General features: G+C 43.8%; 1 protein-coding gene across 3 annotated transcripts in view; it reads left to right on the top strand.

Annotated features, from left to right (window-relative positions):
* Positions 1 to 5326, top strand: part of INTS9 (integrator complex subunit 9) — a 123397-nt gene extending 118071 nt beyond the window's left edge. For 2 of the 3 annotated variants that reach the window (XM_003830775.5, XM_008956211.6), the window contains 3 exons: positions 1896 to 1994; positions 2950 to 3087; positions 4657 to 5326. In XM_003830775.5, the coding sequence (XP_003830823.1) occupies positions 1896 to 1994; positions 2950 to 3087; positions 4657 to 4833 (414 nt within the window). In that variant the 3' untranslated portion in view covers positions 4834 to 5326. Of the gene's footprint in view, positions 1 to 1895; positions 1995 to 2949 lie in introns of all 3 variants that reach the window. The other variant, XM_063606693.1, reaches the window with a different exon arrangement.
* The last annotated feature ends 10651 nt before the right edge of the window (positions 5327 to 15977 follow it).

The raw sequence follows: 15977 nt of genomic DNA, 5'->3' as shown, positions 1-15977 counted from the left end.
CACAGCAGAGCTGGAGACAGCTCTTACTTCTGCCTCCTTGCTAATATTGAATGTTGTCCTTTTTTAGTTATTTTCCAATTTTATTCAAGTCTTTTCCAGTTATATAAGTATACACTGATATCTAATTTTAAATTGTATGTCTTTTTTTTTTCTTTTTTTGAGACGGAGTCTCGCTGTGTTGCCCAGGCTGAAGTGCAGTGGTGAGATCTCTGCTCACTGCAAGCTCCACCTCCTGAGTTCACGCCATTCTCCTGCCTCAGCCTCCCGAGTATCTGGGACTACAGGCACCTGCCACCACACCTGGATAATTTATTGTATTTTTAGTAGAGACAGGGTTTCACTGTGTTAGCCAGGATGGTCTTGATCTCCTGACCTTGTGATCTACCCACCTCGGCCTCCCAAGTCCTGGGATTACAGGCGTGAACCACTGTGCCCGGCCCTATGTCTTTTTTTTGAGACGGAGTCTTGCTGTGTTGCCCAGGCTGGAGTGTAGTGGCACAATCTTGGCTCACTGCAACCTCTGCCTCCCGGGTGCATGCAGTTCTCCTCCCTAGCCTCCCGAGTAGCTGGGATTATAGGCACATGCCACCAATCCTAGCTAATTTTTGTATTTTTGGTAGAGATGGGGTTTCACCATATTGGCCAGGCTGGTCTCAAACTCCAGTCTGCCCACCGTGGCCTCCCAAAGTGCTGGAATTACAGGCGTGAGCCACCGCACCCAGCCAAATTGTATGTCTTTGATCATTAATGGAGGTAACTGTCTCAATCCAACTTGCTACAGTAATTGCCTTTAAAATGGACATTATGGCCAGGCACATTGGCTCAGGCCTGTAATCCCAGCCCTTGGGAGGCCAAGGCAGGAGGATCACTTGATGCCAGGAGTTCAAGACCAGCCTGGGCAACACAGCAAGACCCCCATATCTACAAAAAAATAATAAATTAGCCAGGCGTGGTGATTCATGCCTGTAGTCCCAGCTACTGGGGAGGCTGAGGAGGGAACATCACTTGAGCCCAGGAGGTTGAGGTTGCAATGAGCTATGATCACACCACCACACTCCAGCCTGGGCAGCAGAGTGAGGCCCCATCTCAAAAAAAAAAAGACTCCTTCAGAGTCGTCTTGGAAATAGTGCATGGCTGCCCAGGGAGAGCGCAGAACGCCATCCCCAAAGCTCCCACCCCAGCCTTGTGCAGGGAGGAGGGGCCTGTGTGTGGAGGAGGCCTCAGGTGAAGAACGGGATCTGGCGCACACCCTGCTCCTCGGCAAGGGCCGCTTCACGCTCGCCATAGGCCGTTTTCTTATTTCATGAAACAGGCCTCACGTACCATTTGCCAATCTGCTTAACTATCCTAAGCTGCTTCCTCTGCCCGTTTGATATTGATCTTCATGTTTACATAATGGCCTCTTGCATGTTTTTGTTTTTAAATAAAGGTGGCTTGGCTAGGTAGGGGTCTACATGTCTTAAAAACCATGCAGCTAAACCCAGCAACAGAGCACCTAATAAGGTCAGGCTGCACGGCAGGGCACCCAGCAGGTGCAGGTGGTCGGAAAGATACCACCCCCCAGGTAAAGCCGTGGCTCCCACCATCAGGAGAAGTCAGACTTTCAGGAAGAGAGAGCTCCCTCAACCGCCATGCTGCTGTCCCCGTCCTTCCTGCCACTGGTCACCTGGAGAGGGGATGAGGGTGAAGTAAAGGCCAGAATGAATGAAAGGCTGCACTTGGTGTGTCACCTGGGCGACAGAGCAAGACTCCATCTCAAAAAAAAAAAACAAATTGTTTGTTTACCTTTAAAGTTATTTCATCTTTTTAGACTGCAGTGATGTAAATACAGATTAAAGGAAGAGTAATGGTCATCATTAAAGGCCCCCAGCCTGAACTGCGCCCTTTGCTTTCAGCTCGCAGATTCACTGGTGCCCATGGAGATCAAGCCTGGCATCTCCTTGGCAACTGTCTCAGCCGTGCTGCACACCAAAGATAACAAGCACTTGCTTCAGGTAGGGGGTGCTGGGTGGGAGTGCAGGGGACCCTCTCCCCAGCAAGAAACCAGACCACCTAACAGATTATATTTGAAACAGCGCTTCATGTGAATTCTTGTTGAAGAATTATTTCCCTGGCCATGTGCCTCAGAGAGGCTGCTGTGCCCAGAGATGAGGCCGCACGTCATCCCAAGGGCTGCCACAGGCACATTCTGTTGGGGAGCGCTGCCACGCGAGGCAGGGCTGTGGGGAGACGTGCAGGGTGGCAGGTGCAGCCCTGCCCTCGGGGGCTGGAACCGGAGGGCACCTGCATGAGGCTGTGGCTACCTGAGAGCCTGGTCCTGCCAATGACCCACACACAGGTGGGTGGCACTTCAGCTCCAGGGCAGGCACTGTGTCTTAAGAATTCCTTTCAGATCTGGACTGTGTCACCTTTATGCCACATGTAGAGTTGCTCCTAGCTACCACTTAAAGTCTATTAGACCCTGTGCTGGGTGCTTGACCCGCCTTGTCTTACTGAGCCATCAGAATTCACTGCTGTCATCATTTCGTAGGCAGCTTCTCTAACCTTGGCCAGATGGTGGCAAAGCTGGGGTTTCCCCCTTTGGTCTGACCCCACAGCCAGTGTGCCCAGCCACGGGGTCATGATGTACCTGCAGCATGACACAGTGTATTCTGGAGAATTTACTCAGCAGATACTGAAGTGAACCACCTGAAAGTTTAAAAATGGATCTTGATAGAAGGCAGAGATCTTAGCAAATAAGGTGTTGGTAGGCTGGACAGTTGAGCATTAGAGCGTGTGCATCTGGGGCTTCCGGCAGCCAGGGAACCTGAACCGAGTGCCGGCTGAGGAAACCGGGCCGGGGCTCTGTGGCCTGTGAGGACAGGATAGTCTCAGGCTCTCAGTGTGGCCTGCGGTGGCCCCTGCTGCTCAGAGGAAGCTCATGAAAGCCACTCTTTCCTTCTGCTCTAGCCCCCTCCTCGGCCCACCCAGCCCACGAGCGGGAAGAAGAGAAAGCGGGTGAGCGATGACGTACCAGACTGCAAAGTCCTGAAGCCTTTGTTGAGCGGTTCCATCCCTGTGGAGCAGTTCGTGCAGACCCTGGAGAAGGTGAGCTGGTTTCGCTGGTGCCGTGGAAACTCCACACGTGGCAGCCTTTCCCTGGCTCACTATGGCCCCCTGGCTGCAGGGAGTGGATGTTGCTGCTTGTCACTTAGTCCCCACTGTCCTGTGGCATCTGCTTGGTCTAAGGTCCTGCTGGGAGACCCAGGAGAAAGAAAGCAGAGTGAGGAGTGCCCCATCCTTCCTCCCAGCACGAGGTCACCAGAAGGCCTCTCCAGACTGAAGAAAAAGCTGCTTCCACACACACATGTGACGAGTGGGGCAGGGTAGTGAGGCCAGGACAAAGAGGGACCCAGCCCTGCCAGAGTCTTGCGCTTCCACAGATGACTCCTTGCTGTCAGACGGGAGCCAAGGCTCCAGTCGACTGTCAGGATTTGCAGGAGGCAGTGGGGGGAGGGGACACTGGCCCTTCCCCTCTGTCTCAGCAGCCCTGATGGCTGCTTCTCCCAGAGATGAGATTTCTTGACTATGATTAAAAGAAAGAAAAAAATCTAACCTTAAAGGTTGTAATTTTGGCTTCAGTCACAGGACTTCAGAGATGACTTTATTAGGATTATAGAATCTTTGATAGGAAGAAGGAATTGGCTAAAGGTAATACTGTTCGTGCTGCTGCTTGCAAGAACTGCAACAAATTACAATCATTACAAGGAAGGAGATTTCTATAACTTTCTATCCAATGTAAATATCACAATTGCCAACTTTCAAATCTTAAAGGCTTTCCCTTTCCTAGGATTGGTTTTCTCCACCTGTCTTTGATTTTCCCGTAGGGAAAAAGGCTCTGGCTGGGTGGTTGCGGCTCTCTTCCACCCTCCCCGAAGACCTTGCAGGGCTCCTGGGCCCTATTGATGGTCCTCAAGCTGGACTTTTAAAAACTTAAGATGAGGACCTTCTGCCTGGCCCAGCCTATGTCCTGACCCAGTGTTCCACCCCGGCTCCTCTCTGCAGAAGGAGCAAGCACCTGTCCAAGTCCCTAGGGGAGCCTGCAGCCATGAAGTACAGGTGGCCTCCCCACACCGAGGCCCTTCACCTGCTGTGTGTCTGTTTCAGGCACATGCCTCCTTTCCATGTCACGTCTGATTTGTAAGGAATTTCTGTCCTTAGCATTAGCAATAGCTGAGAAGTTTGCACTGCTGCCTTCTCTCCTTCACTCTTGAGAGGGCTCTGCCAAGTCCCACAGGGGTATCTTGGTGTCACCTGGCATTTTCCTGGGAGCTCAGACAGCTGAAACTTAGGAGGGAGCTGTCACCAGGGAACGGCATGGTGCAGGCAGCTGAGCGTCCCAGACTCCTGAACACAGTGCTTGGACGTGCCCTCAAAGAACTCACAAAAGCTTAGGCAGGTTGTGGAAATTCTGTTGTTTTGCATGAGCTTTTGCATGTTTAGGGTCTCTTTTCAAGTATAAGAAACTATCACTATCATAGGCCTATGACTAGTCTGAAGAATTGTGTTGAGACATGTCAGTTTCTAGAAAGTTCAGTCGAGTCTGTGAAGTGTCGTTTACAGATCTCACAGCTGTGCAGTCTGCCCACCCCCCCTCTTTCTTTTCTTCTGGAGCAGCATGGCTTCAGTGATATTAAGGTGGAGGACACAGCCAAGGGCCATATCGTCCTGCTCCAGGAAGCTGAGACGCTCATCCAGATTGAAGAAGACTCGACCCATATCATCTGCGACAATGACGAGATGCTCAGAGTGCGACTGCGGGACCTTGTCCTCAAATTCTTACAGAAGTTCTGAGTGGGCCATCTGAGCCACTTCCCTGAAATCCTGCAGTCCCTCACTGGCTGCCCTCACAAGCCACCTGAGGAGTGGCATGAGAGGCCATTAACCGTGTCTTTGTGGTGTCCTCTGGCTTAAGGAGTGAAGAGGTGGCTCTTGAGGGAAATGGTCTGGACTTATTCCCAGCACTGTTTCAGGCAAGAACTTTCCCTTTCAACTTCAGGCTCATTTTCTTCTCAACTCTGGCTCTCTCAAGGAGCTGGAGGGTGGCAGAAGTGGGACAGGAGAAGTTTTCCAAGAGGTTCATGGGAGCCAGGGAGGCGGAGGTGACTGGCTGGCTGTCTTGCATCAGTCCCAGGCCTCGGGCAGGGGAGCCGGCCTTTGGTTTCGTTTACTTGCCTACAGTGCTGTATGCAATAAGATGATCCCAAAATATGGTAAAGTGAACCCATCTGTCTGCATTTTCTACTCTGAGTCCATTTGTTAATAAAAACTTCTTATTTTTATATAATTAGCTGTCCTCTGTTGAACCTACAATCTATATATTGATTTAGTAGCTGAAAAAATATGAAAATATACAGAACAGCATGAACTTAGAAAACACCACAGGAAATTGAATTTTGATGTGTATGTTAAATCATATAATTTGCACTGTTTATAAAAACACAGATCTGTTTCTCCTTACATTGCATAAGAAGGTGCTCACCTTTAAGCTGTGGCTGCACGGAGAGTGATGCAGGTCGGTACACCAGCCTCAGGCTCCACCTGCACCGCCTCTCCCACAGATCCTCAGTCTCTGCATTAAACTGGGCGTTACTCACAGATACCCTCAGAGCCACTGGTCGTAGGAAGCTTTCAGACAAAAGTAACCTCACAAAAGATGACTGCTTTTGAAATGTATAAAACCAACAGTTACCAGGTCAGATAGCACGAGCTGTGACACCCAGGCCAACTTTGCGAGTATTAAGAACAAGTCTTAGCCCTGGAGGGTGATGCTAGATAGTATGCCCAGCGCAGGCTATTCTTAACCATCTTGTTGGAGTGATTGATTGATTGATTGAAATTCAGTCAGAAGTCAGACCTCCAACTCGGCTGACAACTAAACAGCACACAGGGATTTAGTGACCCAATAAATACATAACATGAACAGCTGCAGAACTGACTGCTCTGGCTTTATGGCGCATTATCCCTCCTCTTGGAACGATCGTATCGGTGGGAAGGAGTGCTTCACTAAAGCAGGGAAAAGACTACTTCATGTTTGCCATCTCCAACCTTGCCAAACCTGGGCATGGGAATGCTTAAGTAGGTTTCTATTTTCCAAGGTTTGGGTCCACTCCAGTCAAGGGATAGGCTACAGAATAAACGAGAGGCTTCCAACCATGGGGCAGGACTGACATTACAAGAGATGAATGTGCCATGGCTATGAACATTGTTTTCTTTTTAGAATTGCAAATAGACATCCCAAGCAGGCATACTTCCAACAGAACCTTTGAAAGAATCAAGTGAAATTAAATTTTAAAAACATCTGAGGGCCAGGCATGGTGGCTCACACCTGTAATCCCAACACTTTGGGAGGTCAAGGCAGGCGGATCACAAGGTCAGGAGTTCGAGACCAGCCTGGCCAACATGGTGAAACCCCGTCTCTACTAAAGATACAAAAAAAATTAGCCGGGCATGATGGCACACACTTGTAATCCCAGCTACTGGTGAGGCTGAGGCAGGAGAATCACTTGAACCCGGCAGGTGGAGGTTGCAGTGAGCCGAGATCATGCCATTGCACTCCAGCCTGGGCAACAGAGCAAGACTCCATATCAAAAAAAAAAAAAAAAATCTGAAATGCAAAAACAGTGTAAGCTAGAGCTCAGGAGAAACCAAAAATGGTTATTTTATTTAAATGTCCTAGCAATGCTATCTAGGAATGATGGGATCTGTCAAGCCTGTCTGCTGTGAAAGGGCTTGATCAGAGAGCCCAGTGCTGGTCCCTTGAGGGGGGTTGCAAAAGAAGTGAGCAGTAAGAACAAGTGAGTCAGTGGGTGCCCGATGAACAGGGTGCAACTTAGTAGGTTTTAATCAAGTCATCACCACCCACTTAGTGGCAGAAGTCAGAGGCAGGAATCAGCAAAGACTCATGCTTTATAGAAAGCAGAGAGAAAATCCAGAGCCGGCCTTTCCAGGTATGAGAAGAGCAGTTACAAGTAACTGCCTAAAGTTCAGGTATTTGGATACCATGCCAGGTTGGTGAGAAGACTCAAAAGAAGTGGCATAAGTGGCAGACGTGGCCTGGCTCTATCAGAAATGCGGCCCACCGACATTAACTGACATTGACTGACATTGACATCAACCTGGCGAAGACTCTGACATCCAGAAAAGTTTGTACTCAAACCCAGTGGAATCCTAATGATTAATTGAAAAAAACTTAATAGTGCAGAGACCTCATATTATTTAAGTCTTAGTACAAAGTGATATATTAGGTATCTATTGCACAACAAATTACCCCAAAACACAGTGGCTCACGCCTGTAATCCCAGCACTTTGGGAGGCCAAGGCGGGCAGATCACGAGGTCAGGAGATCGAGACCATCCTGGCTAACACAGTGAAACCCCATCTCTACTAAAAATACAAAAAATTAGCCAGGTGTGGTGGGCGCCTGTAGTCCCAGCTACTCCGGAGGCTGAGGCAGGAGAATGGCGTGAACCCAGGAGGCGGAGCTTGCAGTAAGCCAAGATCGTGCCACTGCACTCCAGCCTGGGCAACAGAGCGAGACTCCGTCTCAAAAAAAAAAAAAAAAAAACCTGACTTTTCTCATCTCACTGTTTCTGTGGTCGGGAATCTGGTGTAGTGTGGCTTAGCTGGTCGACCCTGGCTCAGGGTCTCCTCTCCACACAGCTGCAGTCAGTGTTGGGTGAGGGAACAGAGCTTAAGTAACTTTCCGCAGAACAGCCAGTGAGTGGCTTCTGCCTTACCGCAACACCGTGGGTGAGTATCAGGTCAGCAGCCAGCCAGGAAATGGCAATCTGTCTTTTAGGCCATTGCTTTCCAAGTCACATCTACTCCATCTCTCCTGATCCCTGGAGAGCTTGAAGATTTTGGCCCTCACAGTTGTCCTATAAAGGCATTTCCAAACTGTAATGAAGTATCAACAGAAACAAGTGTGAAGAAACCTTTAAACCTGCATAATGACATATTAACAAGAGCCAAGCAACGAGTGGGAAGGGAAGGAGGACACTTTTCCTCTGGCCCTGAGTCCAGTTTTTTTCCTGCAGCCAAGAGGAGTAGTTAATGCTGTCTCACTGCTTTATGCCATCTATAAGAAGGTAGACAACACTTATCTTTCAAATGCACTGCAGTGGGACTACACATAAATAACAGTAGTCTTCTTTGAACCTAAAATAGAGTGGAAATAACCAATGACAATTCTGGAGGAAGTCACAGGTAAATCCTGGAGACCAGCAGTGCCAAGCTGGGTCAGAGGGCCAGTCTCACTGTAGACTTGAGCCAGCCTCCATCAGGAACTGATCTTCTAAAGATCAAATACCAGAGTCTCTACTGCTCCTTGGCAGCCCATTATGGGTTTTAATCACATCATAAAACATTATATACATTATGGCCAGGTACAGTGGCTTACACCTCTAATCCCAGTACTTTGGGAGGCCAAGGCAGGTGAATCACAAGGTCAGAAGTTCAAGAACAGCCTGGCCAAGATGGTGAAACCCCATCTCTATTAAAAATACAAAAATTAGCCAGGCGTGGTGGCAGGTGCCTGTAATCCCAGCTACTCAGGAGGCTGAGGCAGAGAAATGCTTAAACCCGGGGAGGGGGCGGGGGGATGGAGGTTGCAGTGAGCCAAGATCGCACCACTGCACTCCAGCCTGGGAGACAGAGCGAGACTCTGTCTCAAAAAAAAAAAAAAAACCATCTATCTATCTATATATATACACGCGCGCGCACACACACACACACACACACTCACGTTAAATGTAAACTTTTAAGACACAGGACCACAGATCTTCGAAAGGGGTGTAAACGCCCATCTCCTTAGGCATGTAGAATATTTCTTGCTTCTCTTCTGTTGGCATTGCAGGCCATTGAAAAAAATGTGCAAAGCCCCCGCGTAATGGTGTTGGTGTTAGAAGGATTTACCCTTTACCTTTTTCTACAATAAACATTCCTAACCCATGTGTAAGCCTCCCTGATGTAGTTATCAAATCAATCACCAGTAAAAAGTAACCTAATTCTCATACAGTAAATTCTGAGTTACCAAACACATTATCAATTAAAATAAGTTTGCTAACATTTCCTTAAATTATCCAATGTAAGTTTTTACTCTAGTAACTATTTACATTTGCTTCACATACTTTGGAAATAATGGACTTTCATTTCACAAAGCCTTTCCCAATCATCAGTAAGCACCTTCCAGTCATCAGTGGGCATTAGTCGGCAGCTGCTCACATATTCGGTGTGTTGTGCTCTCTCTCATGGCTTTAGCTCACCATCACAGATAAGCGTTTCTCCCAGACTTACAGCTAGAGAGGAGCACATTTCCAGGACCATGAGCACCCTGGGGGCAGGATCTGTTTTTTCCACCTTGTCCCAGCATGAGGCTTGTGGAAGAAGGTAAGGAAAGAAAATTTCAGAAATATTTAGGAATTACAGGCCAAAACAACATTTCCTGGTGGGTCAGTTTTTTAACTGCAATGTTCTAAACATGGGAACCTGCACATAAGTGTAAAAATCCCTATCATTTAGCCCATGCTTTAAAATAGCTACTTGATTCAGTGGGCAGCTTCCTGATGAGATGAATCAGAGGTCGGTAACTGTGGCCAAAAAGCCAAATCTGGCCCACAAGCAGAGTTGTTAGAAAAAAGATGCAACAGAAATCACATGTGGCCCACAAAGCCTAAAACACTGGCTGACCCTTTACAGAAAAAGTATGCCAATCCCTGCTCAAGTGCTGTGTGTGGGAACATTTCTGTAGTTTATTCAAGTAAAGGTCAAATAATGGAATGGCAATGTAACAGCTCCCATCAGACCTGACCCTCCTAGAGGTAAAACTATAAACTCCAGACGTATGTAGTTACGTAAGTAGGTAGATAGAACAACCTACCACAAAAAAACAATTCCATTAGAGATTTTATCACCCTTGTAATAATTATTAAAACAACTAGACAAAAAAAAAGTCATAGATGACCTGAACAAAACTGTCAAAAACTTTGACTTAATTGATACTTTTTAGAATACTTGCTCTGCAGCAACAGAATGTTTACTATGAAAACCATATGCTAGGTGATAAATCTCATTACATCTAAAAGGACTGAACGCATACACAAAACCTTCTCCCACCACAATGGAATTAAATTCAAACTCAACAAAGTATTTTGGAAAACCACAAATATTTAGAAATTAAACACTTCTAAAATAGCTCATGGATCAAAGAAGACATCCCAAAATGAATTGGAAAGTATTTTGAACAGAAAATTAAAGCTCAACATGTACAGGATACTGCTAAAGTAGTGCCTAAAAGTCATCTTATACCTTCAAATGCTTACAGAAAAAATGAAAGACCTAAAATTGATCTAAATTTTTACCTTAGAAGACTATAAAAAGAGCCAAATAAACCCAAAGAAAGTAGAGGAAAGAAATCATAAAAATAAGGACACATGAACAAAACAGAATAGAGAAAACTAACAAAGCCAAAAGCTGATTTTTGAAAACATCAGCAGAACTGATACACACCTCATTAGACTGATCAAGGAAAGACAGGACCGACTGCCCATATGGGCAGTGAAAAAACTTTGGTTATCACTACAGATCCTACGGATATGAAGAAGCCAGCCAATCAGAAAGGAAAGGGAGGTATTACTAAAGAGCCTACAAACATTAAAGGGATAAAAAGAATACCAACTTATGCCAACAAATTCACCACCACAGATAAAATGGAAAATTTCCTTTGAAGACACAAATAGACAAAGCTCATTCAATAAGAAAAAGAACTTGATATTCACTTAAGAAATTAAATTTATTATCTTCTCACAAGGAAAACTCCAGGCCTAGATGGTTTCCCTGGGAAACTATCAAACATTTAAGGAAGAAATAACACCAATCTTGTATAACCTCTATCAAAAAGAGGAAGGGGGAATACTTCCAATCCCTTTTAAGGGGCCAGCATAACTCTAATACCAAAACCTTATAAAGTCATTACCAAAAAAGAAAATGAGAGGTAAATATCTCTCATGAACATCAATGCAAAAAAAAAAAAAAAAAAAAACTTACCAGCAACCTGAATCCAGCAATACACAAATAGGATAATATGACATGACCAAGTAGGGTTTATCCCTGGAATGCAAGGATAATTAAATATTTGAAAGCCAATCTAATTTATAATAGAATAGAGGATCATTTCAATAGATACAGGAAAAAAGCATTTGATGAAATTCTCTAACAGCACTCAGCAGAGAGGAATAAAAGGGAACATACTCAACCTGATAAAGGTTATGTATGAAAAACTTAACAGCTCAGTGAAATACTAGAGCTTTTCCCCAAATATTGAGAGCAAAGCAAGGTGCCGATCCATACTACTGTTCTACAGTGTTCTCGGAGTCCCAGTCATTGCAATAAGGCAAAAATGAAGAGGAAAAGGCAGGCAGGCATACAAACAGATAAAGCATAAAGGTAGGAAAGAAGTAAAACTGTTTTCAGATGAGACTTTTTACATAGAAAGTTCTAAGAAATCTAGAAAACTACTGGAATAAGCTCACAAGACTGCAGAATACAAGGTTAGTATCCAAAAGTCAACTGTATTTTATATATTAACAAGTTTTTGAGAGAGAGTCTTACTTTGTCACCCAGGCTGAAGTGCAGTGGCACAGTCATGGCTCACTGCAGCCTTAAACTCTCAGGGTCAAGTGATACTCCCACCTCAGTTTCCTGAGTAGCTGGGATCACAGGCATGTGCCACTGCATCCAGCTAATTTTTTTTTCTTTTTACTTTTATAGAGACCCACCTTGGCTTCCCAAAGTGCTCGGATTACAGGTGTGAGGCACAACACCTGGCCAGAAATAAAATGTTTTTAAAACAGCAACTTCATTCATAATAGTGTGAGATAACTTTTGAAAAGATATGTAAGATCTCTACACTAAAAGTCTCAAAACCTTGCTGATAAAAATTAACGATTTGAATAAATGGAGAAATATGCCATACTGATGGATTAGAAGATTCAATACTAACATTTTAATTCTGCCTATTGATTTATGGATTTGATGCAATACCATCCCAGCAGACAGCCACACCACAACCTAACCCAATGTTTTAAGTAGGTAAAGGACTTGAATAAACATTTTTCCAGAGATGATACACAGATGGCCAATAGCACATAAAGAGATATTCAACACTGGTCATTAGGGAAATGAAAATCAAACCCATGACCAGGTACCACTTCACACCTACTAGGATGGCTGTAACAGTTTTTAAAATTTTTATCAGAAAGTAAGTGTTGGGAGAAGTGGAGAAATTGGAACCTTCATACGCTGCTAGTGGAATGTAAAATGACACAGCTGCTACGGAAGACGGTTTGGCAGTTCCTCAAAAAGTTAAATACAGAATTACCATATTGTCCAGCAACTCCACTCCTCCATAGATACCCAAAAGAATTGAGAGCAGGGACTCAAATATTTGGCCACCTATGTTCTTAGCAATATTATTCACCACCTTAGTAACCAAAAGATGGATGCAACCCAAGTATCCACCAACAGATAAACAGATAAAACAAAATGTGGAATATACACACAATGAAATATTATCCATTCATAGAAAAGAATGAGATTCTGATACATGCTGCAACAGGTGAACCTTGAAAACATGCTAAGTGAAATAAGCCAGACACAAAAGACCACATATTTTATGATTTCATTTATATTCAAATATCCAGAATAGATGAATCCATAGAGAGAGAATAGAGGTTATCAGAGGCTGGAAGTAGTGGGGGAATGGGAAGTTACTGTTTAATGAGTACAGAATTTGTTCGCAATGAAACAGTTTTGTAACTAGCTAGTGGTGAGGGTTACATAACATTGTGAATATACTTAATGGAACTAAATTGTACACTTCAAAATGGCTAACATGGCAAATTTTATGTTTAAATTTTTTTAATCTGATAATCCCAGGTTTCTTAGAAGAGACTGGCAGTACTGAGATGAATTTTATGTAAGCATAAGAGCTAATGTACAAAAATCACAAGCATTCTTATACACCAATAACAAACAGAGAGCCAAATGATGAGTGAACGCCCATTCACAATTGCTTCAAAGAGAATAAAATACCTAGGAATCCAACTTACAAGGGACGTGAAGGACCTCTTCAAGGAGAACTACAAACCACTGCTCAATGAAATAAAAGAGGATACAAACAAATGGAAGAACATTCCATGCTCGTGGGTAGGAAGAATCAATATCATGAAAATGGCCATACTGCCCAAGGTAATTTATAGATTCAATGCCATCCCCATCAAGCTACCAATGACTTTCTTCACAGAATTGGAAAAAACTAAAGTTCATATGGAACCAAAAAAGAGCCCACATTGCCAAGTCAATCCTAAGCCAAAAGAATAAAGCTGGAGGCATCACACTACCTGACTTCAAACTATACTACAAGGCTACAGTAACCAAAACAGCATGGTACTGGTACCAAAACAGAGATATAGACCAATGGAACAGAACAGAGCCCTCAGAAATAACACCGCATATCTACAACTATCTGATCTTTGACAAACCTGAGAAAAACAAGCAATGGGAAAAGGATTCCCTATTTAATAAATGGTGCTGGGAAAACTGGCTACCCACATGGAGAAAGCTGAAACTGGATCCCTTCCTTACACCTTATACAAAAATTAATTCAAGATGGATTAAAGACTTAAACGTTAGACCTAAAACCATAAAAACCCTAGAAGAAAACCTAGGCATTAGCATTCAGGACATAGGCGTGGGCAAGGACTTCATGTCTAAAACACCAAAAGCAATGGCAACAAAAGACAAAATTGACAAATGGGATCTAATTAAACTAAAGAGCTTCTGCACAGCAAAAGAAACTACCATCAGAGTGAACAGGCAACCTACAAAATGGGAGAAAATTTTCACAACCTACTCATCTGACAAAGGGCTAATATCCAGAATCTACAATGAACTCAAACAAATTTACAAGAAAAAAACAACCCCATCAAAAAGTGGGCCAAGGACGTGAACAGACACTTCTCAAAAGAAGACATTTATGCAGCCAAAAAACACATGAAAAAATGCTCACCATCACTGGCCATCAGAGAAATGCAAATGAAAACTACAATGAGATACCATCTCACACCAGTTAGAATGGCAATCATTAAAAAGTCAGGAAACAACGGGTGCTGGAGAGGATGTGCAGAAATAGGAACACTTTTTACACTGTTGGTGGGACTGTAAACTAGTTCAACCATTGTGGAAATCAGTGTGGCGATTCCTCAGGGATCTAGAACTAGAAATACCATTTGACCCAGCCATCCCATTACTGGGTATATACCCAAAGGACTATAAATCATGCTGCTATAAGGACACATGCACACGTATGTTTATTGCGGCACTATTCACAATAGCAAAGACTTGGAACCAACCCAAATGTCCAACAATGATAGACTGGATTAAGAAAATGCGGCACATATACACTATGGAATACTATGCAGCCATAAAAAATGATGAGTTCATGTCCTTTGTAGGGACATGGATGAGATTGGAAATCATCATTCTCAGTAAACTATCGCAAGAACAAAAAACCAAACACCGCATATTCTCACTCATAGGTGGGAATTGAACAATGAGAACATATGGACACAGGAAGGGGAACATCACACTCTGGGGACTGTTGTGGGGTTGCGGGAGGGGGAGGGATATCATTAGGAGATATACCTAATGCTAAATGACGAGTTAATGGGTGCAGCACACCAGCATGGCACATGTATACATATGTAACTAACCTGCACATTGTGCACATGTACCCTAAAACTTAAAGTAAAAAAAAGGAATATATTATGAAATTATAAAATTGAAAAAAAAAGGAGCTAATGCCATAGAACTAATTCTAAAATTTACAGAGAAATACAAAGTAACTATAATATTGAAAGCAATCTTGGAGATGAACAAAGGTGGAAAGCTGCATTCATCAAGACCGTATGGAACTGGCACGAGGATGAACAAAGCAGCATAACAACAAAGATGGCTCAGAAATAGAACCCCACTTCTATAATGACCACCTTTTCAACAAAGGGAAGGGAAAGTCTTTTTAACAAATGGTGCTGCAATGCCCATATAGAAAAAGTATCAGAAACCTGACCACTGCCACACACCATAAACACTGAGATGGATCTTTAATTATAAGAGCTAATACCATAAAGCATTTGGTGAAAAACACTGAAAATATCTTCATGATGTTGGGTAGGCACAGGTTTCTTGGGTCACAGAAAGTAGTAACAAGAGAATTGTATCTCCTCAAAATTGAAAACTTCTGCTAATCAGACGACACCATACAGAAAATGATTAGGCAAGCCACAAATTAAAAAAATAATTTACAAAACATATCTGACAATGGACTAGTGTCCAGGGCAAAAAATTCCTGTAACTCAGCAATAAAAAAGACTAAATACATTCATACGATACTATTCACTGAGAAAAGAAACTGGTTATCAAACCGGGAAAAGATACAAAAGAACCTTAAGTGCATATTATATTACATGAAAGCAGCCAATGTGAAAAGGCTACATGCTGTATGATTTTATGTGACATTCTGGAAAAGGCCATAGTGTGAAAACAGTAAAAAGATCAGTGGTTGCCAGAGATTCAGAGAGGGAGGGAGGGACCAATAGGTGCAGCACAGGAAGTTTTTAGGGGAGTGAGACTGTTCTGTGTGAGACTGTTCTGTATGATACTGTAATGGTGACTCTATGTCATCACATATTTGTCAAAACCCATAGAACATACAACACAATGAATGAAGCCTAATGTAAACCCATGGGCTTGAGTGAATAATGTGTCAACACTGGCTCATCAATTGTATCAAATCTATCACACTAATGGCAGATGTTAATAAAGGACAAGTGAGGGGTGAGGTGGAAGAAGAGGAAAAACTCTTTGTACTTCTCATGCAG

This window comes from Pan paniscus, chromosome 7 (assembly GCF_029289425.2).
Source record: "Pan paniscus chromosome 7, NHGRI_mPanPan1-v2.0_pri, whole genome shotgun sequence".
NCBI classification, from domain to species: Eukaryota; Metazoa; Chordata; class Mammalia; order Primates; family Hominidae; genus Pan; species Pan paniscus.
This window is presented reverse-complemented; position numbering and strand designations above follow the sequence as displayed.